At 53.8% G+C, this 27,537-nt stretch overlaps 1 protein-coding gene across 1 annotated transcript in view; it reads right to left on the bottom strand.

Annotated features, from left to right (window-relative positions):
* LOC119953738 (voltage-dependent calcium channel gamma-1 subunit-like) overlaps window positions 1-27,537 on the bottom strand; it is a 72,990-nt gene that overhangs the window by 3,986 nt on the left and 41,467 nt on the right. Inside the window, 3 exon segments of the mRNA XM_038778303.1 lie at window positions 923-1,040; window positions 1,042-1,061; window positions 10,529-10,603. Coding sequence (XP_038634231.1) covers window positions 923-1,040; window positions 1,042-1,061; window positions 10,529-10,603 — 213 coding nt within the window.

The following is a 27,537-nucleotide window of genomic DNA, read 5'->3' as shown; positions in this document are numbered from 1 at the left end:
AACTGTATCAGGCTCATCCTTGCACAAGAGGAGGTCCCGTTTACCCTTCGCAGTGCCTCACTCCATACTCCCCAATGGATCTCCATTCCCAAATCCGCTTCCCATTTCTCCTTGATCTTCACCACCCGCTCGCCTCCCTGCTCCCCCAGCCACTTATATATATCCCCAATTCTTCCCTCCCTTTCCACATCCGGAAGCAGCAGTCGCTCCAGCAGGGTGTATCCCGGCAACCCAGGGAACCCCCTCCAGACCTATCGTGCAAAGTCCCTAACCTGTAGATACCTGAACTCACTACCCCTCGGCAGCTTTACCCTCTCCCTTAGCTCCTCCAGAATGGCGAACCTTCCTCCAAATACAAATCCCTCACCGTGACCAGCCCCACTTCCCTCCACCTCCTGTATACACTATCAATCCCCCCCGGCTCAAACCCATGATTCTCGCACAGCGGCGTTAGCACCGACATCCCTTCCACCCTAAAATGCCTCCTCAGCTGATTCCATATCTTCACCGTGGACTGGGCTCCCTGAATACCTACTCGAAGCCATTGGCAATGCTGCCATCACCATAGCCCTCAAACTAGACCCCTTACAAGATTCCTCCTCCATCCTAACCCACTCTACCCCTTCTCCTTCCCACCACTGCTGCACCTTGTCCACATTCGCCGCCCAATAATAATGAAGCACGTTTGGCAACGCCAACCCCCCCCCCCCCCCCCCCCCGCTGCCTCTGCCACCCATCTATCTCAAATCAGCTCAGTTGGGAAACACAAAGAATACTCCGTGGAGATAAACTCTAATGAATTTGCCCATATAGTAACTCGATGAAAAACATGCTTTCATCACAATACATTTCAGGTGGTTCTATATTCTGGGCGGAAGGTGATGCGGCCGTTAACACTCCAGCCACAGCACAATGGACCTACCTGAGAAGATGAAGAACATCCCGGCCGGTTTCAGGAAATAATCGAGTCTCTTGTTGAAGGAAAACAAGACACAGATTGTCCCCAGTACTGTGAAGCCGATACTGATGATGGCGATGGCTGGCGGCTGAAATGCTGTATTCTGGGAACAGCAAAAAACACAGATTACTGGAGCTGAAAGGTGTTTCCTGATTCACTTGCTGCTAAACTGTTGTTTTATATTCTCCGGCCAATACACCCCGTGCAGTAACAGTTTGCAAAGTCTGAAACTTGCACATTGCCAACAGGGCCCAGGGGCAGTGCCATGTTTGTAAAAGGAACCTGATCCCGCATTTGACCTACTATTTAAATAAAAAAACTCCTCATTTTACAGGAGTGCATGACACACACACACCTCCTCCACACCACACACACCTCCTCCACACACACACACCTCCTCCACACACACACACCTCCTCCACACACACACACCTCCTCCACACACACACACCTCCTCCACACACACACCCTTCTCCACACACACACACCTCCTCCACACACACACCTTCTCCACACACACACACACCTTCTCCACACACACACACACCTCCACACACACACACACCTCCTCCACACACACACACCTCCTCCACACACACACACCTCCTCCACACACACACAACTCCTCCACACACACACACCTCCTCCACACACACACACCTCCTCCACACACAAACACACCTTCTCCACACACACACACACCTTCTCCACACACACACACCTCCTCCACACACACACACCTCCTCCACACGCACACCTCACACACACACACCTCCTCCACACACACACACCTCCTCCACACACACACACCTCCTCCACACACACACACACCTTCTCCACACACACACCTCCTCCACACACACACACCTTCTCCACACACACACACCTTCTCCACACACACACCTCCTCCACACACACACACCTCCTCCACACACACACACCTCCTCCACACACACACACCTCCACACACACACACCTCCTCCACACACACACACCTCCTCCACACACACACACCTCCTCCACACACACACACCTTCTCCACACACACACACCTCCTCCACACACACACACACCTTCTCCACACACACACCTCCTCCACACACACACCTCCTCCACACACACACACACCTCCTCCACACACACACACCTCCTCCACACACACACACCTTCTCCACACACACACACCTCCTCCACACACACACACCTCCTCCACACGCACACCTCACACACACACACCTCCTCCACACACACGCACCTCCTCCACACGCACACCTCACACACACACACACCTCCTCCACACACACACACACCTCCTCCACACACACACACACCTTCTCCACACACACACACCTCCTCCACACACACACACCTTCTCCACACACACACACACCTCCTCCACACGCACACACTTCCTCCACACACACCTCACACACACACACCTCCTCCACACACACACACCTCCTCCACACACACACCTCACACACACACACCTCCTCCACACACACACACTTCCTCCACACACACCTCACACACACACACCTCCTCCACACACACACACCTCCTCCACACACACACCTCACACACACACACCTCCTCCACACACACACACCTCCTCCACACACACACACACCTCCTCCACACACACACCTCACACACACACACCTCCTCCACACACACACCTCCTCCACACACACACCTCCTCCACACACACACCTCCACACACACACCTCCTCCACACACACACCTCCTCCACACACACACCTCCTCCACACACACACACACCTCCTCCACACACACACACCTCCTCCACACACACACACACCTCCTCCACACACACACCTCACACACACACACCTCCTCCACACACACACCTCCTCCACACACACACCTCCTCCACACACACACACACCTCCTCCACACACACACCTCACACACACACACCTCCTCCACACACACACCTCACACACACACACCTCCACACACACACACACCTCCTCCACACACACACCTCCTCCACACACACACCTCCTCCACACACACACACACCTCCTCCACACACACACACCTCCTCCACACACACACACCTCCTCCTCCACACACACACCTCCTCCACACACACACCTCCTCCACACACACACCTCCTCCACACACACACACCTCCTCCACACACACACACCTCCTCCACACACACCTCCTCCACACACACACACACCTCCTCCACACACACACCTCACACACACACACCTCCTCCACACACACACCTCCTCCACACACACACACCTTCTCCACACACACACACCTCCTCCTCCACACACACCTCCTCCACACACACACCTCCTCCACACACACCTCCTCCACACACACACCTCCTCCACACACACACCTCCTCCTCCACACACACCTCCTCCTCCACACACACCTCCTCCACACACACACCTCCTCCACACACACACCTCCTCCACACACACACCTCCTCCCACACACACACACCTCCACACACACACCTCCTCCACACACACACCTCCTCCACACACACACACAGACACTCCTCCTTCGCACACACACACACCACCACACACACACACAGATACACCTTCTCCACACACAGACACATCCTCCTCCTCCACACACACACACCTCCTCCACACACACACCTCCTCCACACACACACCTCCTCCACACACACACCTTCTCCACACACACACCTTCTCCACACACACACACACCTCCTCCATCCACACACACCTCCTCCACACACACACACCTCCTCCACACAAATACACCTCCTCCACACACACACCTCCTACACGCACACCTCCTCCACACACACACACCTCCACACACACACACCTCCTCCACACACACACACACCTCCTCCACACACACACCTCACACACACACACCTCCTCCACACACACACACCTCCTCCACACACACACACACCTCCTCCACACACACACCTCACACACACACACCTCCTCCACACACACACCTCCTCCACACACACACCTCCTCCACACACACACACACCTCCTCCACACACACACCTCACACACACACACCTCCTCCACACACACACCTCACACACACACACCTCCTCCACACACACACACACCTCCTCCACACACACACCTCCTCCACACACACACACACACACACCTCCTCCACACACACACACCTCCTCCACACACACACACACCTCCTCCTCCACACACACACCTCCTCCACACACACACCTCCTCCACACACACACCTCCTCCACACACACACACCTCCTCCACACACACACACCTCCTCCACACACACCTCCTCCACACACACACACACCTCCTCCACACACACACCTCACACACACACACCTCCTCCACACACACACCTCCTCCACACACACACACCTTCTCCACACACACACACCTCCTCCTCCACACACACCTCCTCCACACACACACCTCCTCCACACACACACCTCCTCCACACACACACCTCCTCCTCCACACACACCTCCTCCTCCACACACACCTCCTCCACACACACACCTCCTCCACACACACACCTCCTCCACACACACACCTCCTCCACACACACACACCTTCTCCACACACACACCTCCTCCACACACACACCTCCTCCACACACACACACAGACACTCCTCCTTCGCACACACACACACCACCACACACACACACAGATACACCTTCTCCACACACAGACACATCCTCCTCCTCCACACACACACACCTCCTCCACACACACACCTCCTCCACACACACACCTCCTCCACACACACACCTTCTCCACACACACACCTTCTCCACACACACACACACCTCCTCCATCCACACACACCTCCTCCACACACACACACCTCCTTCACACAAATACACCTCCTCCACACACACACCTCCTACACACACACCTCCTCCACACACACACACCTCCACACACACACACCTCCTCCACACACACACACACCTCCTCACACACACACACCTCACACACACACACCTCCTCCACACACACACACCTCCTCCACACACACACCTCCTCCACACACACACACCTCCTCCACACACACACACCTCCTCCACACACACACCTCCTCCTCCACACACACCTCCTCCACACACACACACCTCCTCCACACACACACCTCCTCCACACACACACACACCTCCTCCACACACACCTCCTCCACACACACACCTCCTCCACACACACACACCTTCTCCACACACACACATCTCCCCCACACACACACCTCCTCCATACACACACACAGACACTCCTCCTTCGCACACACACACACCACCACACACACACACACACACACACACACCTCCTCCACACACACACCTCCTCCACACACACACCTCCTCCACACACACACCTCCTCCACACACACACCTCCTCCACACACACACCTTCTCCACACACACACCTTCTCCACACACACACCTCCTCCACACACACACCTCCTCCACACACACACCTTCTCCACACACACACCTTCTCCACACACACACCTTCTCCACACACACACCTCCTCCACACACACACACAGACACTCCTCCTTCGCACACACACACACACACCACCACACCCACACACACAGATACACCTTCTCCACACACAGACACACCCTCCTCCTTTACACACACACCTCCTCACACATGCACACACTCCTCCTTCACACACACACACCTCCTCACACACACTTTCACACACACACGCGCACAACTCTTTCATATACACTGTGGTGAATTATATAACTCGTTAATTCACACTGTATTGCCTTACGTGTATTGTGTCCCTGTGGGCTCTGTATGAGAGCCGTTGCGCGGCTCTGCCCATAGGGCGAGATGAGGAGTTTGTACTGGGCTCCACCCTTAGCTCAGCCCATGGCTCAGCCCATGGCTCCGCCCATGGCTCCTCCCACTAACCAGAAGTATAAAGCACTGCAGTTCATCTCGTCGCAGGCAGGCTCAGTTGTAAGACTATTAAAACCACTGTTCACTTCCAATCACGTGTCTTGTGAATAGATGGTCTCATCACACACCTCCTCCACACACACAACTCACAAACACACAGACACCTCTTGCACACACATACACACACACACGCACAACTCTTTCACACACACCTCACACACACACACGCACACCCCCTCACACCCACACACACCTCTTTCACATACACACACATCTCCACACACAGACATATGCACCTCCACATGCATACTCATAAACAAACAAACACGCATAGAGACACACACACGCACGCACATCCACACACACACATCCACACACACACACCCACACACACCCACACACACACCCACACATCCACACACACACATCCATACACACACACACACACACCCACACACACACATCCACATACACACCCACATACACACATCCACATACACATCCACACACACACACACACACATCCACATACACACCCACACACACACATCCACATACACACCCACACACACACATCCACATACACACATCCACATACACACCCACCCACACACACACACCCACACACACACACCCACACACACACACACATCCACACACACACACATCCACACACACACCCCACACACACACATCCACACACACATGCATCCAGTTTGGTTCCTTAGGTGCCCATATTTGCCCAGAAAAGCAGATGAGGTGCTGAGTGAGTCGGTTTCAGTTGATGCTCCAGAACGGGAAAATAATCCATCAGAATTGCTTCACATGCGAATATAGTCAGCCCAGGCCCCAGCCCAGGCCCCAGCCCAGCTCAGCTCAGCACAGGCCAGCCCAGCCCAGCCCAGCTCAGCTCAGCCCAGCTCAGCCCAGCTCAGCCCAGCCCAGCCCAGCCCAGCTCAGCCCAACCCAGCTCAGCCCAGGCCCCAGCCCAGCTCAGCTCAGCACAGGCCAGCTCAGCCCAGGCCAGCTCAGCCCAGACCAGCCCAGCCCAGCTCAGCTCAGCCCAGCCCAGCTCAGCCCCCAGACCAGCCCAGCTCAGCTCAGCTCAGCCCAGCTCAGCCCCCAGACCAGCCCAGCTCAGCTCAGCTCAGCCCCCAGCCCAGCCCAGCACAGCCCAGCCCAGCTCAGCTCAGCCCCCAGACTAGCCAAGCTCAGTTAAGCTCAGCCCAGCCCTCTGACCAGCCCAGCACAGACCAGCTCAGCTCAACTCAGCCCAGCACAACCCCCAGCCCTGCCCAACCCAGCTCAGCCCAGTCCAGTCCAGTCCAGCCCAGCCGAGCTCAGCTCAGCCCAGCCCACCTCAGCCCAGCCCAGCTCTGCTCAGCCCAGCTCTGCCCAGCTCAGCCCAGCCCTGCCGAGCTCAGCCCAGCCCTGCCGAGCTCAGCCCAGCCAAGCTCAGCCAGCCAAGCCCAGCCCTGCCCAGCCCAGCTCAGCCCAGCCCAGCCCAGCTCTGCCCAGCTCAGCCCAGCCCAGCCCAGCCCAGCCCAGCTCAGCCCAGCCCAGCCCAGTCCAGCTCAGCTCAGCCCAACTCAACTCAGCTCAGCCCAGCCCAGGCCCCAGCTCATCCCAGCCCAGCCCAGCACAGCCCCCAGCCCAGCCCAGCTCAGTCCAGCCCAGCCCAGCTCTGCCCAGCTCAGCCCAGCCCAGCCCAGCCCAGTCCAGCTCAGCTCAGCCCAACTCAACTCAGCTCAGCCCAGCCCAGGCCCCAGCTCATCCCAGCCCAGCCCAGCACAGCCCCCAGCCCAGCCCAGCTCAGCCCAGCCCAGCACAACCTCCAGCCCAGCCCAGACCAGCTCAGCCCAGCTCAGTCCAGCCCAGCCCAGCCCAGCTCTGCTCAGCCCAGCTCTGCCCAGCTCAGCCCAGCCCTGCCCAACCCAGCTCAGTTCAGCCCAGCCCAGCCCAGCTCAGCCAAGCTCAGCCCAGCCCAGCCCAGCCCAGCTCTGCCCAGCTCAGCCCAGCCCAGCCCAGTCCAGCTCAGCTCAGCCCAGCTCAACTCAACCCAGCCCAACCCAGGCCCCAGCTCATCCCAGCCCAGCCCAGCACAGCCCCCAGCCCAGCCCAGCTCAGCCAAGCTCAGCCCAGCCCAGTCCAGCCCAGCCCAGCCCAGCCCAGCCCAGCTCTGCCCAGCTCAGCCCAGCTCAGCCCAGCCCAGCCCAGCCCAGTCCAGCTCAGCTCAGCCCAGCTCAACTCAACCCAGTCCAGCCCAGGCCCCAGCTCATCCCAACCCAGCCCAGCACAGCGCCCAGCTCAGTCCAGCCCAGCCCAGACCAGTTCAGCCCAGCCCAGCCCAGCCCAGCACAGCCCCCAGCCCAGACCAGCTCAGCCCAGCCCAGCCCAGCCCAGCACAGCCCCCAGCCCAGACCAGCTCAGCCCAACCCAGCCCAGCCCAGCACAGCCCCCAGCCCAGACCAGCTCAGCCCAGCTCAGTCCAGCCCAGGCCCCAGCTCATCCCAGCCCAGCCCAGCACAGCCCCCAGCCCAGCCCAGCTCAGTCCAGCCCAGCCCAGACCAGTTCAGCCCAGCCCAGCCCAGCACAGCCCCCAGCCCAGCTCAGTCCAGCCCAGCCCAGACCAGCTCAGCCCAGCCCAGCCCAGCCCAGCACAGCCCCCAGCCCAGACCAGCTCAGCCCAGCTCAGTCCAGCCCAGGCCCCAGCTCATCCCAGCCCAGCCCAGCACAGCCCCCAGCCCAGCCCAGCACAGCCCAGCCCAGCACAGCCCCCAGCCCAGCCCAGCTCAGTCCAGCCCAGCCCAGCTCAGCTCAGTCCAGCCCAGCACAACCTCCAGCCCAGCACAACCTTCAGCCCAGCCCAGACCAGCTCAGTCCAGCTCAGTCCAGCCCAGCCCAGCTCAGTCCAGCCCAGCACATCCTAGCTCAGCCCAGCCCAGCTCAGCCCAGCCCAGCCCAGCTCAGTCCAGCCCAGCCCTGCTCAGCCCAGCTCAGCCCAGCCCAGCCCAGCTCAGTCCAGCCCAGCCCAGCCCAGCCCAGCCCAGCTCAGTCCAGCCCAGCCCAGCTCAGCCCAGCTCAGCCCAGCCCAGCCCAGCTCAGTCCAGCCCAGCCCAGCTCAGCTCCCACTCTCATGGATTAATCAGAGCCAATAAAAGTTTAAGCTTGGGGATTTCTCTTGTAAATTATACGTATGGGGATTTTTTTTTTGGTTACAATTTACAGCTTCAAGTGTTTGACTCTCTTCAAAGCTGAATTCTGGTAGAGAGATATTATTTCTGATCAAGTTCTGTATAAATGAAACATCTTTTAAAAAGGGGGCAGGATACCGATCTGATCAGCATGGTCACCATGGGCCGAATGTGTGTCATTATATGATTCCATGAACTGCATCATTTCGATGTTTGCTCATATTTTTCAGTATTGGGCAGATTTTGCTTTTACCCAGTTTTATGGACTCCTCGTCATTTTAATGAAAATTTTGCATACGTAAAATATCATCTCAAACACTCAATACAGACCAGGATGGCCTCCTGTTTGATCCTCGGCCTCTGGTATTCTGTATTGTAAAAGGACTGACTCTTGTGGGCTAATGAAGGGCAAAGATCAGGGTTGCCAACTGTCAATCAATGTATTCCTGGAGGTTTCGTTTTATGATTTGCTGCCCGATTCTGATTATTCGTCGGCCAAGAAATCCATTCCTGTGATGTTTTGCCTTCCAACGTGACTTAGAAAGCAAAACGTCTCATTACCCAATGGGGTGATCCTTAACTCTGCGCCCAATAGCCTATTCTCCTACTGTCAATGTTTTTAACTCTCGTGAGAGAAAATTTCAAGGAATCTTTTTTTTAAAATTGATTTTTCTAACGTCTCGATGATTTTTTATCCATGGGCGTGGACGCCAGTGTCTGGGAGATTGGTCTCCAATTCCTGGAGACTCCAGGCCAATCCTGCAGGGCTGCCAACACTAGTAAAGGTCCTTAGCTGTCCAGAGCAAGGATGGGCAATCTAGGCGGGTGAGTGGGCCGCACGAGTGACCCCTCAGTGGGCAGCAAGATTGGGCTTGTTCACTAACCGTGACACCATGACTAAGATTCAATACATTTAATGCACGCCAAATATTTCAGAAATCAGTGGAAAGTGGCCTTTCCATGGGCATGGGCATGGGCAGCCGTCTTGTGGGCCCCACTCAGAACCCAGGTGGGCCGCATGGGCCCCCCGGGCTGCAGGTTGCTCACCCCAGAGACCTCTGCTCCAAACATGCACCTGGATGTGAAGTGAGCTGAAGGATCTGACTTGACTGTGATGCTGCTCCCGGTGGAATAGCCCTTTAGGCTCATGCATGAAGATTGGTCACTTCAGCAATGTTTCTCCAGGACGTGTGAAAATCCCATTTCTGAAAATAAGCCTTCACGGACAGAAGGGTAATGGGGGGGGTTACTGAACATTGGATGGTCGATCCATCAAACAGTTTTCATTTCCATCAACCCCTTCTTTCGTTATAGAGTCACGTTTAAAAATTATGCCCCATGCACATTATCTTTCATCAAAGCACGGGATAATTTTCAGAATGAAGGTACGTGATGGATAACGTGTATCGCCCAATTGAGAAAGATCCCACAGATCTCAGTCACTTACCCTTCTGAGTTGTCACTTGGAAAATGTCTGCCTTCTCTCCTGACGTGAAGTGCTTGAAGTACGAGCAATTATATTCTGCACACAAGTGAAATAATAGAAATGAGAAAAGTGAAATGGGAGCTGGGACATCGTCATGGGTCAGTTAGTTTGGAGCAAGCGTGGTTTGACCAGTTCACTCCCACTAGAAATAATGTGAATCGAACTTTGACAAAGAGTCACCCAGACTCAAAACGTTGGCTCCCTTCTCGCCCCACAGATACTGCCAGACCTGCTGGGATTGTCCACTCTATTCTGGTTTTGTTTCCGACTCCAACATCCGCAGTAATTTGCTTTTATCATTACGTTAATTATTTCCCCAACTCTTGTGAATATTGAAATGAAACTCAAAGATATTCATTCAATTTTATATCCGACTCTATATTTTCCAAATGGATGATTCATGCTTATCACATCAATTGAGGATTTATGATTATCCCAGGCATTTGACTATCCATGTCTATCCTTGACCTGGAATCCCACTTCTGAATTAGATAGTTCTCGAACTCTTTTTGAAGACGTTAGGTCCCCCGCCAAAACTAAAATATATTATCTGAGTCCATTCAAAGGCAAAAGTGACCTATAGCATAACCCAGTTGAATCATAAGGTTGTGAGTTTGACTTGACGCTGGGCGTTTGAACTCATAACCTTGCCTTACCCCCACCGAGGCGCTGAGGGAAAAATCCCGTGGGACAAGTGTTTGGATTCTGCTGGAATAAATGTTACAGATTCTTGCCTCAAACACCATGACCAAAATCACATGAATTCGTCACTCAACCTGGGGGTGGCGCGGTGGCACAGTGGTTAGCACTGCTGCCTCATGGCGCCGAGGACCCGGGTTCGAACCCGGCCCCGGGTCACTGTCCGTGTGGAGTTTGCACATTCTCCCCGTGTCTGCGTGGGTTTCACCCTCACAACCCAAAGATGCGCAGGTTAGGTGGATTGGCCACGCTAAATTGCCCCTTAATTGGATTTTGACCCAGTGACAATGAAGAAACAGCAATATAGTTCCAAGTCAGGATGATGTGCCACTTACAGGGGAACGCGTGTGTTGTGGGCTTTCCATTAATCTGCTGCCCTTGACCTTCAAGGTGGTGGAGGCCGTGCTTTTGGAAAGTGTTGTCGAAGGAGAGGTGCTGCAGTGCACCTTGGAGATGGTACACACGGCTGCTACTGTATATCAGTGAGTGTTTAAGGTGGTGGATGAGGTGTCCATCAAGCGGGGCTGCTTTCTCCTGGCTGGTGTCGAGCTTCTGGAGTGTTGTTGGAGCTGCACTCATCCAGGCAAATGGGGAGTATTCCATTCCACTCCTAACTTGTTCCGAGTAAATGGTGGACAGGGTTTTGGGGAGTCGGGAGTATTCTCACTCTGACCTGTTGTAACCACAGTGGCTAGTCTAGTTGAGTTTGTGGTGAATGGTAACTCCCAGGATGTTAATTGTGGGACTGTCAAGTAGCATGCAGATGCTATTTAATGTCAAGGACAATGGTGAGGTTCTCTCTTTTTGGAGAGAATGGTGCAGTGTGGTATACTATTGTGTGATGTGTTGTGGGTACAGTCTAGTGTAGAGCCTTGTGCTATATTCAAAGTGTGTTTGTAATGTGGTATAGTGTGGTGTAACGTGGCATAACATGCTCTGTGAACCATTACCTTCTGCAACCATTCATGCTCCCCCCAATCATGTTACTTTTATAGCATCTCCTCGTTGTTCAACTTCCCCCTATCTTCTCCTTCCCATTATCTCTTCAAATTTCTACACCACCCCTATTTTCTTTCATTTCGTACAATCCATTTAACACCTCGGTCTCCCCTCCTCCTTGTTTTGCTGTTCATCACCTCAGCCTCCACCCTCCATTATCCCAATCCTCGATCCTACCTTTAACCCCTATCTGAGGCCTCTCAACCTCAACACTTCTGTGCCCTATTTTCTTTATCCTCAAATTCTGTTTCCCCCCAAAAGATTTTGTTTCATTTCAAATTTCAATTTACTTTTGAAAGGAAAATGTTAAATTACATTGAACAGAATGATGAAAGACACCGTGTTTCTCTATTCATCAGTGTTTCTCTCTGTTAGAGCCTTGAGCAATTAGGATCTGATTCATGGGTCTTAACAAATATCATTGACCTTTCCTGTCTGTTCTGAAGACGGCCACTGACTTGAAATATTAACATTGTCTCAGCAAAGGTGCTTCCTGACCTGTTGATTATTTCAGCATTTTTTGTCTTTATTTCAGATTTCCACGTTCTAAACCTGCTGCACATATTTGGTCAACGGTGGCACAGTGGTCAGCACTGCTGCCTCACAGAGCCAGGGTCCCAGGTTCGATTCCCGGCTTGGGTCACTGTGCGGAGTCTGCACCTTCTCCCCGTGTCTGCGTGGGTTTCCTCCGGGTGCTCCAGTTTCCTCCCACAGTCCAAAGATGCAGTTTAGGTGGATTGGCCATGCTAAATTGCCCCTTAGTGAATCACAAAGATATGCAGGTTGGGGGGGGGGGGGGTTGGGGGTAAAGTGCTATTTCGGAGGGTGCAGACTCGATGGGCCGAATGGCCTCCTTCTGCACTGTTAGGATTCTTAATACAGCTGAGAGAGACACAGCTTGAGGCAAAGCTACCAACTCAGACAAAGCCTCAGGGAACTCATTAAAAAAAGTCACAAGACAACTGAATGAATGAATACAATCCAGTTTTGCAGAAAACCTCAATGGTTGGAGCACCCACATTATTTTCCTTTTGTACATGTAGATATTCATAAGCTACAAATTTTGACCATTGTGTTGAAAAAAGAATAACATGAAGTCTCTCTCGCTATGAAGACCCTGACTCCTCACTATTCCCTTCTCTCCGCATCTCTCTGCCCTTTAATATTTTTGTGTCTCTTGTTGAGCTTAAGGCACTTTCTGAAGGTTATAGAACATGGAATCTGGCTCATTAAAACATATAACATTCTCAAGGAGCTTGACAGGCTGGGTGCGAATATAGTTCCCTGAAGAGTCCAGAATAGTGGAGACATTGTCTCGGAGTAAGGGATCAGCTTCTGAGGACTGAATTGAGGATGAATTTCAACATTCGGAGGATTGTGAATCTTTGTTATTGTTAGCTCCAAGAGGATGCTGGGTTCTCAGGTGTTGAGCGCATTGAACTCAGGGGTCAATAGGATATTCAGGGAACCATGGGAAGTGTGAGCGAGCAGGGAAGTGGAGTTGATGTAAAGGATCAGCAGTAATCTCATTGGAAGGCTGAGCAAGCCCAAGGGATTCCTTGGCCTTATTCTGCTCCTATTTTTACTGTTATTTAGAAAAAAATAGGAGCAGAATACAACCTATTTTTTGAAAAGAACATTGAAGACAGGTTTTGCCTCAATAATGTTTCTGAAATTTTACCTCTTACTCTTAATTATTTAAAAAATGCTACTGATTGGAAAGCCATAGAAACTGAAGAAATATATTGTGTCAGTAGAGGAGATTCAATGATACTGATACGTCCTCACAATATAAGAATGCTGCAAAGATTTAGACTTGCAATCTAAAAACAGCTCACAGAGCCCGAGCTCGAGGCAAAACTGCCAAAGCCAAACATTCGGAAGAGGCTGAAAACTTCAAGTAAAAACCTCAAGGAAGTCATTAAAACACGAGATAACTGAGTGAGGGAATGCATACAACCCAGTTGTTGCAAAATGTTTAAAGCTTTAGATTTTTTATTTGGTTTTCAGAATTAGTTTGAGCAGCGGCGGAAAGGAGACAGAAATGGAGAAAATGCTTTGAGTGAGTTGTGGGAACCTGTGGATCTGATCATGTGATCTCAGGGCTGAATATCCCATCACATCTTCAACACTGAAAGGATCTTTCAAAGGAGCTGCCAGCAAACCTGTCAATTAAACTCTGCACATGTACCATCTTGTGTTGCCCTATTATGTATTTTCTTTTATTCCCTTTTCTTCCCATGTACTGAATGATCTGTTGAGCTGCTCGCAGAAAAATACTTTTCACTGTACCTCGGTACACGTGACAATAAACAAATCCAATCCAATCCAAATTAATATATTAATATACGACAGTAAGATTTACGTGTTATCTTGGATTTAAAGGATAAAGGTGTCTTTTGTACGCTAAATCTGTTGTGAAATGAACTTGGGAGACCTCCATCCAGTTCCTAATGGATACCGACCTACAGGACAGAGCAACTATCCCTTGGCATTGTCAGATCTCACCGATACCTGGTGAATGGCACTCCATGGGGAGAATGTGATATTAGTTCAGTAGGAGTTTATCTTGGCAGATTGGCGGTGCTGCAGATCGTACGGGCAGTGTACAGACAGCTTTACTCCACTCTAATCGTGTCTCACCAAACGTTGCGTTCTTGATGCGGACCCTGAGCCTGTGAAATAGGAAGTGTTTCATCTTCCAGGCTGCATCTCTCTCACTTCAGCAGACACACAGGCAATAGGAACTGAGTTAGCAAAGGCCAAACAATGGCCAATGCGTTGGAATGCTTTCAATGACCCAGGGCACTACAGCTAATAAGTCCTAACGACATCTTGGGGGGTAACCATTGACGAGAAACTGAACTGGACCAGCCATATAAATACTGGGACTACCAGAGCAGGTCAAAGGCTGGGAATCCTGTGCGAGTAACTCACCTTCTGAATCCCAAAAGCCTGGCCACCATCTTCAAGGCACAGGTCAGGCGTGTGATGGAATACTCTCCATTTATCTGGATGAGTGCAGCTCCGACAATACTTAAGAATCAAAGGTCAAAGCAGCCTAGTTGATTGACACACCATGCACAACCATTCTGTCTCTCTCACTAACACACAGCGGCAGCCGTGTGTACCGTCTACAAGAAGTACAGCAGGAATTCACAAAGGCTCCTTAGACAGCACCATCCAGAAGGACAAGGGCAGCAGATACCTGGGAACCCCACCACCTGGAGGTTCCCCTCCAAGTCACTCACCACCCTGACTGGGAAATATATCGGCCGTTCCTTCACTGTCACTGCGTCAAAATCATGCAGCTCCCTCCCTGACAGCACAGTGGGTGTACATACACCACATGGGCTGCAGCGGTTCAAGAAGGCAGCTCACCACCATCTTCCCAAGGGCAATTAGGGATGGGTAATAAATGCAGGTCTAGCCAGCAAAAGCCACATCTCACGAATGAATTGAACATTCATTTGGTACTTCTGAAGTGTAATGAGTGCAGGATGCAAGTGTGTGCAGCAAGATCCCAGAAACCGCCATGAGATAATGACCAATCTGTTTAGGTCATGTTTATGGAGAGATAAATACACGTCCAGGATTCTAGGGCAACTCCCCTGTTCCTCTTCAAGCGATGCCAGCGGGTTATTTAGGTGGCTCATAGGTTTTCTTCTTGAAGATTCCTGTGCCTAAGGAGGTCTTTGAACCATCCAAACCCTGTCTGCCTGGCGTTGGGCTTCCCGTCTGATGTGATTAGACTATCCTGAGAATGCAGATGGGGTTTTGCTCTGCAGCCAACTGACTATTTGTCAGCCGAGATCGGTCTGCTTAAGTTTCTGGAGTGAAACCTACACTTTTCCAACTCGGAGGTGAGAGTGTCACCAACCGAGTCATTTCTTAAAAATATATTTTTATTCTCCTTTTTCACATTTTCTCCCAAATTTACATCCACCAACAATAAACAATAATCAGTAACAGATATGTAAATCCCCATATCAATAACAACAACCCCATCCTCCCACCAAACCCCCAAACATTAGCTCTCATGTTTACATAGGCAAATGATAAAGTGGAATCAGGAATCACCTATAATCGCCATGAACCCTCCCCCAACCCTCCCAACCCTCCCAACCCCACCCCCCACCCCCCATGTTCGATGTAATCCAAATCTCGAAAGTGCATAATGAATAATGCCCATGAATTGTAGAACCCCTCCATCCTTCCCCTCAATTCAAACTTAATCTTCTCAAGAGTCAAGAATTCCAGCAGGTCCCCCCGCCACGCCAGGGCACAGGGTGGAGAGGTTGCTCTCCAACCTATCAGGATCCACCTTCGGGCGAAGGCTACAACATCTGCCTCCGTACCCGTTTCCAATCCCGGCTGGTCCGACACCCTGAATATGGCCTCCCGAGGGCCTGGGTCCAGTTTCACGTGCACCACTTTAGAGATTACCCTAAACACCTCCTTCCAGTAATCCTCCAGCTTTGGACAGGACCAAAGTATATAAACATGGTTTGCAGCCCCCCCCCCCCCCCCCCCCCCCGCAATGTTCACACACATCTTCTACCCCCAAAGAACCGGCTCATCCTCGCCCTTGTGAGGTGTGCTCTATGTACCACCTTCAGCTGTATCAGCCCCAACCTCGCGCACGAGGTGGAGGCGTTCACTCTCCAGAGCACCTCACACCAGAACCCCTCCTCCATACCCTCTCCCAACTCTTCCTCCCACTTTGCTTTGATTCCATCCAGTGGTGCCTTCTCTTCCAAAATATCACCATAAACTGCCGATACTACCCCCTTCTCCAGTCCCCCTGTCGTCAGCACCTCCTCCAGCAATGTAGAGGCCGGCTCCACCGGGAAGCTCTGTATCTCCTTTCTGGCAAAATCTTGACCCTGCATGTATCTAAATATCTCCCCCTGCTCCAGCCCATACTTCGCTCCCAGCTCCTTCAATCCTGCAAACCGACCCCCAAGAAACAAATCTTTTAGTGTCCTAATTCCTTTCTCCTCCTATCTCCAAAAATTTCCATCCTACTGCTCTGCTCAAATCTATGGTTCCACCGAATCGGCATTTCCCTCGACCCTCCCCCAACCCGAAGTGTTGAAAAGAAAGAAAAAAGAAAGAAGCAAAACTTCCTCCAAATTCTCAACAAAGCTACCGGACTCCCTAAGTATTTCCCCGGGGCTATCGGGAGCGGCGCTGTTGCTAGTGCTTTCAATCCCGACCCCCCTGCGCAAACTCTCCTCCATTCTGACCCACTGGGAATCAACCCCTCTGACCTAGCTCCGCACCTTCTCCACATTCGCCGCCCAGTAGTAATACATCAGGTTCGGGAGACCCAAACCCCCTGCCTGCCTTCCCCTCTGTAGCAGCACCTTCCTCACTCTGGTCACCTTCCCTCCCCATATGAACGAGGTAATCGTTCCCTCAATCTCTCTAAAAAATGCCTTTGGCAGGAAAATCGGCAGGTATTGGAAAATAAACAGAAACTGCGGCAACACGTTCATTTTAACCGCCTGTACCCGACCCGCCAGAGACAGAGGGAGACCATCCCACCTTGCCAGATCAGCTTTCACTCTCCCCACCAAACTAGAAATGTTGTTCACCAATCGAGTCCTGGTCAGCATTTATGGAGCGATAGAAATCCCAAGACATTTCTGACAACATCACATGGTCTACCCGACTCCTGTCAGACAGGATTAGGAACATTCACTCACAAACACTTTCGGGGGCAGGAATCTCCACAAAGAAAATTGATGGCCTACCTAAATAATACTGAAGAAACCTACAGTGTACAATCCTTGTGCATCTCAGTGACCTGACCTCTAGGCTGTCCGGATAAAGGCAAATGATAAAATAACTGGTCAGATTCAGATTAATCGATCGCCAGTTGACTTGTCAATCTTCCATTGAACAAAACCAGATGTGCAACATTCAAATTGACATCAAATCAAATCTCTGATGAATTAATTCTACAACTCCCCTGTAATTTGACATTACAGCTTATTGTCTGTAATGTAATACGATGTGTATTTATAGAAAGGAAGGCATTTAAAATGTCTAGTTGTAAATAGCTACTGAGAGTTCTTGGATGATTCATGTCAATGACATTTGGCCTGCTGGGGGGCCCAGCAATCAGGCTGCTTTGCTATAGGCCGAGAGTTAAATGTATATATTAAAAGTGGGAGATTTTATCCCGATTCCAAACACATAGGCGGCGGATTTACACCTTTACGGTATTTTGGCAATCATTGCGGAAAGTCCTGCAACGTACACTCACAACCTCAGGAACATTTTGCAAAAGGCCTCAGGGTCTTCCATGGCAGATGAAGCATTTCTGAAGTATGGCCGTGATTGTAATGTCGGGAATGTGGTGGTGAATGTGCCCAGTCCGCAATATCCACCAATGCTCCCTCTGAACGTTATTTGCTGTACAAAGTCTGTTTATTTCAATCTTTCGGTATTTTGACATTTTTTGCAGCCACAAATACGGAGGCCGAGATTCTCTGCCCCCTGCCGCTAAAATCGGGAGTCCCAATCGGGCGGAGAATCCCGTGTTGGGATCCTTCCCCAGTCTCCGGTTCCACCCAGCCAGCCATAGCGGCCTTCCCGCCCTGCGCGAGCGGGAACCGGCAAACAGCTGGTTTGCATTGATTAGAATGTAATTAATGGGCTGGATTCCCAAATCTTACCGCCCCCCCCCACCCCCCCAACATTTCCCCCGCCCCGTCCCTGTTATGCTTCAGGCCCCAGAGTGGTAACTCCACCAATCAGGCTTTGGTGTAAGTATTGCCAAGTGTAGTCTTGGCGCAAAAGACCCCGAGAGGGGTCAAGGGGTCAGCCTATTGCTCATGTGTCCCTCTGCCAGGCTGCAGAGGGAAGGTCCCCCGAGGGTCCTGTGGGTTGGGTGGGCTTGGACAAGCCCAGAATATGTGGACATGGTTGGCTGCCCCCCCACCCCGCACACCTCGCACACTTGTCTTCCACCCCAAAGAATCTGCTCATCCGGGTCACTGCCATGTGAGCCCAGTGAATGGTCTTGTATTGAATCAGGCTGAGCCTGGCACAGGTTGCAGCCGCATTGACTCTGTTCAACGCCTCCGCCCAAAGGCCCTCCTCTATCTCTCCCCCCAGCTCCTCCTCCCACCTTTGCTTCAGCTCCTCGGTCTGCGTCTCCTCCGACCCCATAAGCTCTTTATCTATGTCCCAGACGCTCCCCTCTCCTATCCTCTAGAGACCACCCTATCCTGAATCCCCCTAGTGGCAGGAGTGGCATCTGCACAAAGTCCCGTACCTGCAGATATCGAAGTTCATTAACCCCCCACCAATGCAAACTTCTCCTCCAGCGCCCTCATTTTCGGGAAGCTTCCTTCTATAAACAAGTCCCCCATCCTCTCAATCCCTGCTCTCCGCCAAATTCGGAAAACCCCCCTCTCCCCCCCCCCCCCCCCCCGGTCCATCCTCCCCGGGGCAAACCGGTGATTATTACAGATTGGGGATCAGATCAATGCTCCCTCCGCTCCCACATGCTTCCTCCATTGCCCCCAGACTCTCAGGGCCGCCACCACCACTGGGCTGGTGGAGTACCGTGCTGGCGGAAACGGCAGGGACGCTGTTACCAACGCCCCCAGACCTGTGCCTTACAAGAAGCCACCTCCATGCACACCCACGCCATCTCCCCCTCCTCCCCACCCGCCACCTCCTCACCATGGCTATGTTAGCCGCCCAGTAATCATTGCTGAAATTCAGCAGCGTCAGCCCTCCACCCCCCGACTCCGCTAGAGCATTGCCCTCTTCACTCGCAGGGGCTTGCGCCCCCCCCCCCCCCCCCACCCCCCCCACACACACACACACACAAAGCCCACAATAACTTTACTGATCCGCTTAAAAAAGGGATGAAGATGGGGAGGCAGTGAAAACCAAATAGGAATCTTGGGAGGACCGTCATTTTTACCGATTGGACTCTACCCGCCAGCGACAACGGGAGCGCATCCCATCTCCGGAAACCCTCCTTCATCTGATCCACCAACCGGGCCAATTTCAATTTATGCAGCTGGTCCCAATCCCTCACCACTTGGATACCCAGGTACCTGAAACTGTCCCCGACCACTCTGAACGGCAGTTCCCCCAGTCGCCCCTCCTGACCCCTCGCCTGGACCACAAACATCTCGCTCTTCCCCATATTGAGCTTATATCCCGAAAACCGGCCGAATTCCCATAAAATTCCTATAATTTCTTCCATCCTTCCATTGGATCTGAGACATACAAAAGTAGGTCATCTGCATATAGCGAGACCCTGTGCTCCCCCCCCCCCCCCCCCCCCACCCCCCACGGACCAGTCCCTTCCAGCCCCATGAGGCCCTCAGAGCTATAGTCAGCGCAAACAGCAGTGGGGAGAGGGGACAACCGTGTCTCGTCCCCTGGTGCAGTCTGAAATATTCCGAATGTCGTCCTGTTTGTCTCCGTACACTTGCAACCGGAGCCCGGTACAGCAACCTAACCCAGTCAATAAAGCCCCTCCCAAAACCAAACCACTCCAGCACCTCCCATAAATACTCCCACTCAACCCGGTCAAAAGCTTTCTCCGCTCCCATCGCAACCACTACCTCCACCTCCCTACCTTCCGGGGGCATCATGATGATGTTTAACAGCCTTCTTACATTGGCCACCAGCTGCCTGCCTTTAACGAACCCCATCTGGTCCTCCACAATAACGTCCAGTACACAATCCTCAATTCTGGAGGACAACATTTTGACCAGAAGTTTGGCATCCACGTTCAACAAAGAAATCGGCCTGTAAGACCCACATAGCTCCGGGTCCTTGTCCCGTTTCAGGATGAGCGAGATCATGGCCTATGACATTGTCTGGGGCAGAACCCCTCTTTCCCTAGCCTCGTTAAAGACCATCATCAGCACCGGTCCCAATATTCTGCAGAACTTTTTATAGAACTCGACTGGGTACCCACCCAGTCCCGGAGCCTTACCCGACTGCATGGCCTTCAAACCCCCCACTATCTCCTCCAGCCCGATCGGGGGCCCCCAGGCCCTCTACTAACTGCACATCCACCTTCGGGTGAGTCAGCCCCTCCAGGAAGTGCCTCATCTCCTCCGGCCTCGCAGAGGGTTCCGACCTGTACAGCCTAGAAAGGTCTTGCTCACTCCTGCCGAGTCCCCAACTAAGCTCCCATCCCCGTCAATAACTTTCCCTATTTCTCTAGCTGCCTCCCTCTTTCTGAGCTGCTGTGCCAGCATCCTGCTGACCCTCTCACCGTGCTCGTAAATAGTCCCCCTCACATTTCTGAGCTGTTGCACCGCCCTCCCTGTGGTTAACAAGCCGAACTCCGCCTGTAGCCTCCGGCGTTCCCTTAACAGCCCTGCCTCTGGAGCCTTCCCGTACCTCCTATCCACTCGTAGAATCTCTTTTACCAGTCGGTCCGTCTCTGCCCTGTCCGTCCTGTCCCTGTGAGCCCGGATCGAGATCAGCTCCCCTCTGACCACCGCCTTCAGTGCCTCCCAGACCACCGCTGCTGAGACTTCCCCCGTATTGTTTACCTGCAGGTAATTCAGCATTGCATTTCCTCAGCCTCTCACACACCCAATAGCCACACTTCATCCGCCAATAGCCCTACATCCAGCCTCCATTGCGGGCGCTGCTTGCCATCCATAATAACCTTCAGGTCAACCCAGTGCGGAGCACGGTCTGAGATCGTGATTGCCGAGTACCCCGGGTCCACCACCCCTGCCAGTAAGGCCCTACCCAAAACAAAGAAATCGATCTGGAAGTAGACCAAAGATGTGCGGGTTAGGTGGATTGGCCATGCTAAATTGCCCGTAGTGTAAGGTTAATGGGGGGATTGTTGGATTACGGGTATACGGGTTACGTGGGTTTAGGTAGGGTGATCATTGTTCGGCACAACATCGAGGGCCAAAGGGCCTGTTCTGTGCTGTACTGTTCTATTCTATTCTATTCTAGACCTTATGAACATGGGAGTAAAAAGAAAATTCCTTTAACCTCGGCTGCCTAAATCTCCATGGATCCCCCCCCCCCCCCCCCCCCCCCCCCCCCCCCCCATCTGCTCCATGAACCCTTTCAGCTCCTTTGCCATTGCTGGCACCCTGCCCGTTCTCGAGCATGACCGGTCCAGACCGAATCAATAACTATATTAAAGTCTCCTCCCATGATCAGCTTGTGCGAGTCCAGGTCCGGAATCCTCCCCAACATCCTTCTTATAAAATCCCCGTGTTCCCAATTTGGCGCATATACATTGACCAGCCCTACCTTCATCCCCTGCAGCTTACCACTAACCGTGATATATCGACCTCCCATATCCAAGACTGTTCTTCCCACCTCAAATATACACCCGCTTGTTAATCAGGATCGCAACCTGTCTAGTCTTTGTATCCAGCCCCGAGTGGAAAACCTGACTAATCCAGCCTTTCCTCAATCTAACCTGGTCCACTACTCTAAGTTGCATCTCCTGCAGCATTACCACGCCCGCCTTCAGTCCCCTCAGGTGCGCAAGCCCCCCTGCCTTCTTAACGGCCCACTTAACCCTCAAACATTCCAAGTGATCAGCCTAGTTGGGGGGGGTAAAGTTCCACCCCCCACCCCCGATGAGCCATCCCCTTTCTTGGGCCCGCCTCCAGCCCCTGCGCTGCACCTCCTCCGGCCCACCCCATGGCGGCCCCCACCCTCGACCTCCTCAGTGTCCCTCCCTCATCAGCAGAACCCACCACCCCCCAGCAACACTACTCTAAAACCTAACCCATCTAATAAAGTAAACGTATGCACACCCCCCACTGTGCTTCCATGAGCTAGCTCACCCAGCTAGCTTGGTGGCCCCCCGCCCTCGGCGCCAAGAAGTCTCCCACCTATTGTTCCCTCGCTCCCCTCCCCTCCCCTCATGCAACCAAACTCCCTCATCTAACAATCCCCAAACAAACACCCAACAGCAAGAAAACACAAAAACAAAAGCACCACCCACCGAAACTCAAACAGGCACATCTCCATCCCACCGAAACTCAAACAGGCCGTCTCCATCCCACCGAAACTCAAACAGGCCGTCTCCATCCCACAAAAGTGCACATCAATAAAAACAAAAGGGAACATTGCCAACATCCACCATGAAAAAGAGCCCAAAAACGAAAAGTCGACTTTTTCACTCCCTCTATTTCTTAAACGTAACCCCAAAAACAGACACGAAACAATAAGAGACGGCATAGTCAATTTAAAAACAGGAGAACAAAACCCCAAAATAACCAAGGAGGAAAAACAGAAAAAAGGGAGGGCCCAATTTAGACCAAGAAGTTGTCTCAAAGTTTGAGAGTTCACAGACCCCCCACCAGTCCTTTGCTTTCAGCAAAGTCCAGCGCCTCATCGGGCGACTCAGAATAGTGATGCTGGTCCTCATGTGTGACCCAAAGACGTGCCGGATACAGCAGAACTTCACCTGCTTCTTGAAGAAAATAGACTTGACTTGGTTGAAGCCTGCCCTCTTCCTCGCCACCTCCACGCACAGGTCCTGGTACATCCGCAGGATGCTGTTGTCCCACTTACAGCTCCGTGTTTGCTTGGCCCACCGAACAATGCATTCCTTAACCTGGAACCTGTGAATTCTCACCACCATCGCCCTCGGAGCGTCACCCGCTCGAGGCTTCCTGTCTACCTCCAACCGTTGGGTGAATGCACGCCTCCCCCAGCAGCTTTTCGAACATACCCGCTACGTATGCCCCAGCGTCTGCTCCACAGCCCCCTCCGGGAGCCCAACAATTCTTACGTTCTGCCAGCGGGATCGGTTCTCAAGGTCCTCCACCTTCTCCAGGAGCCTTTTCTGCTGGTCCCTCAGCATCCCCACCTCCAGCTCCACCGCAGTTTGATGCTCCTCCTGCTTCGCCAGCACCTTCTCCACCTTCTGAATCGCCCGATCCTGGGCGTCCAGTCTACGCTCTAGCCGCTCGATCGATTCTTTAATTGGGTCCAAACGTTCCCGCTTCTGCCTGACGAAACCATCCTGGATGGCCTGCATCACCCAGTCCATTGGTCGCTGCGCTACCATTCCCGACGTCCGGTCCCCGGCCATAATGTCTCCTCCTGCAGCTTCAACACACCTTGTGGCTAAGTTCTTATTTCTGCCCTTTCTTGCGCTTCTGGTCCTTTGCTCCATACACCAATACATGGCAATGGTGCCCAATTGCCTCGGCTTTCAAGTCCACCGTTCAACACCAAAGAAAAGTCCGGGGGAAAGGTCCAAAAATCCGACCAGAGCGGGAGCCACCAAATGTGCGACTTATTCCTCCATAGCTGCCACCGGAAGTCCTGTCACTACAGCACTCTGTCCGTGCGGCACTCTGACAGCGCGGCACTCTGACAGAGCGGCACTCTGACAGTGCGGCACTCTGACAGCGCGGCACTCTGACAGCGCGGCACTCTGACAGCGCGGCACTCTGACAGAGCGGCACTCTGTCCGTGCGGCACTCTGACAGTGCGGCACTCTGACAGAGCGGCACTCTGACAGTGCGGCACTCTGACAGCGCGGCACTCTGACAGTGCGGCACTCTGACAGCGCGGCACTCTGACAGTGCGGCACTCTGACAGTGCGGCACTCTGACAGCGCGGCACTCTGACAGAGCGGCACTCTGACAGAGCGGCACTCTGACACTGCGGCACTCTGACACTGCGGCACTCTGACAGTGCGGCACTCTGACAGAGCGCACTCTGACAGTGCGGCACTCTGACAGAGCGGCACTCTGACAGTGCGGCACTCTGACAGTGCGGCACTCTGACAGAGCGCACTCTGACAGTGCGGCACTCTGACAGAGCGGCACTCTGACAGAGCGGCACTCTGACAGTGCGGCACTCTGACAGTGCGGCACTCTGACAGTGCGGCACTCTGACAGTGCGGCACTCTGACAGAGCGGCACTCTGACAGTGCGGCACTCTGACAGTGCGGCACTCTGACAGCGCGGCACTCTGACAGTGCGGCACTCTGACAGCGCGGCACTCTGACAGTGCGGCACTCTGACAGAGCGGCACTCTGTCCGTGCGGCACTCTGACAGTGCGGCACTCTGACAGCGCGGCACTCTGACAGTGCGGCACTCTGACAGTGCAGCACTCTGACAGTGCGGCACTCTGACAGCGCGGCACTCTGACAGCGCGGCACTCTGACAGTGCAGCACTCTGACAGTGCGGCACTCTGACAGTGCGGCACTCTGACAGTGCGGCACTCTGACAGCGCGGCACTCTGACAGTGCGGCACTCTGACAGAGCGGCACTCTGTCCGTGCGGCACTCTGTCCGTGCGGCACTCTGACAGCGCGGCACTCTGACAGGGCGGCACTCTGACAGGGCGGCACTCTGACAGAGCGGCACTCTGTCCGTGCGGCACTCTGTCCGTGCGGCACTCTGTCCGTGCGGCACTCTGACAGAGCGGCACTCTGACAGCGCGGCACTCTGACAGTGCGGCACTCTGACAGCGCGGCACTCTGACAGTGCGGCACTCTGACAGTGCGGCACTCTGACAGTGCGGCACTCTGACAGAGCGGCACTCTGACAGTGCGGCACTCTGACAGCGCGGCACTCTGACAGAGCGGCACTCTGACAGCGCGGCACTCTGACAGTGCGGCACTCTGACAGCGCGGCACTCTGACAGTGCGGCACTCTGACAGTGCGGCACTCTGTCCGTGCGGCACTCTGACAGTGCGGCACTCTGTCCGTGCGGCACTCTGACAGAGCGGCACTCTGACAGTGCGGCACTCTGACAGTGCGGCACTCTGACAGTGCGGCACTCTGTCCGTGCGGCACTCTGACAGAGCGGCACTCTGACAGTGCGGCACTCTGACCGTGCGGCACTCTGACAGAGCGGCACTCTGACAGTGCGGCACTCTGACAGCGCGGCACTCTGACAGCGCGGCACTCTGACAGCGCGGCACTCTGACAGAGCGGCACTCTGACAGTGCGGCACTCTGACAGAGCGGCACTCTGACAGAGCGGCACTCTGACAGTGCGGCACTCTGACAGTGCGGCACTCTGACAGTGCGGCACTCTGACAGTGCGGCACTCTGACAGTGCGGCACTCTGACAGATCGGCACTCTGACAGTGCGGCACTCTGACAGTGCGGCACTCTGACAGTGCGGCACTCTGACAGTGCGGCACTCTGACAGTGCGGCACTCTGACAGTGCGGCACTCTGACAGTGCGGCACTCTGACAGTGCGGCACTCTGACAGTGCGGCACTCTGACAGTGCGGCACTCTGACAGCTGCGGCACTCTGACAGTGCGGCACTCTGACAGTGCGGCACTCTGACAGTGCGGCACTCTGACAGTGCGGCACTCTGACAGTGCGGCACTCTGACAGTGCGGCACTCTGACAGTGCGGCACTCTGACAGTGCGGCACTCTGACAGTGCGGCACTCTGACAGTGCGGCACTCTGACAGTGCGGCACTCTGACAGTGCGGCACTCTGACAGTGCGGCACTCTGACAGAGCGGCACTCTGACAGTGCCGGCACTCTGACAGGGCGGCACTCTGACAGGGCGGCACTCTGACAGGGCGGCACTCTGACAGTGCGGCACTCTGACAGTGCGGCACTCTGACAGCGCGGCACTCTGACAGCGCGGCACTCTGACAGTGCGGCACTCTGACAGTGCGGCACTCTGACAGTGCGGCACTCTGACAGAGCGGCACTCTGACAGAGCGGCACTCTGACAGTGCGGCACTCTGACAGTGCGGCACTCTGTCCGTGCGGCACTCTGACAGAGCGGCACTCTGACAGTGCGGCACTCTGACAGAGCGGCACTCTGACAGTGCGGCACTCTGACAGAGCGGCACTCTGACAGTGCGGCACTCTGACAGTGCGGCACTCTGACAGAGCGGCACTCTGACAGAGCGGCACTCTGACAGTGCGGCACTCTGACAGCGCGGCACTCTGACAGAGCGGCACTCTGACAGAGCGGCACTCTGACAGAGCGGCACTCTGACAGTGCGGCACTCTGACAGAGCGGCACTCTGACAGTGCGGCACTCTGACAGTGCGGCACTCTGACAGTGCGGCACTCTGACAGTGCGGCACTCTGACAGTGCGGCACTCTGACAGCTGCGGCACTCTGACAGTGCGGCACTCTGACAGTGCGGCACTCTGACAGTGCGGCACTCTGACAGTGCGGCACTCTGACAGTGCGGCACTCTCACAGTGCGGCACTCTGACAGTGCGGCACTCTGACAGTGCGGCACTCTGACAGTGCGGCACTCTGACAGTGCGGCACTCTGACAGTGCGGCACTCT

The sequence above is a fragment of the Scyliorhinus canicula genome, chromosome 18 (assembly GCF_902713615.1).
Source record: "Scyliorhinus canicula chromosome 18, sScyCan1.1, whole genome shotgun sequence".
NCBI classification, from domain to species: domain Eukaryota; kingdom Metazoa; phylum Chordata; class Chondrichthyes; order Carcharhiniformes; family Scyliorhinidae; genus Scyliorhinus; species Scyliorhinus canicula.
This window is presented reverse-complemented; position numbering and strand designations above follow the sequence as displayed.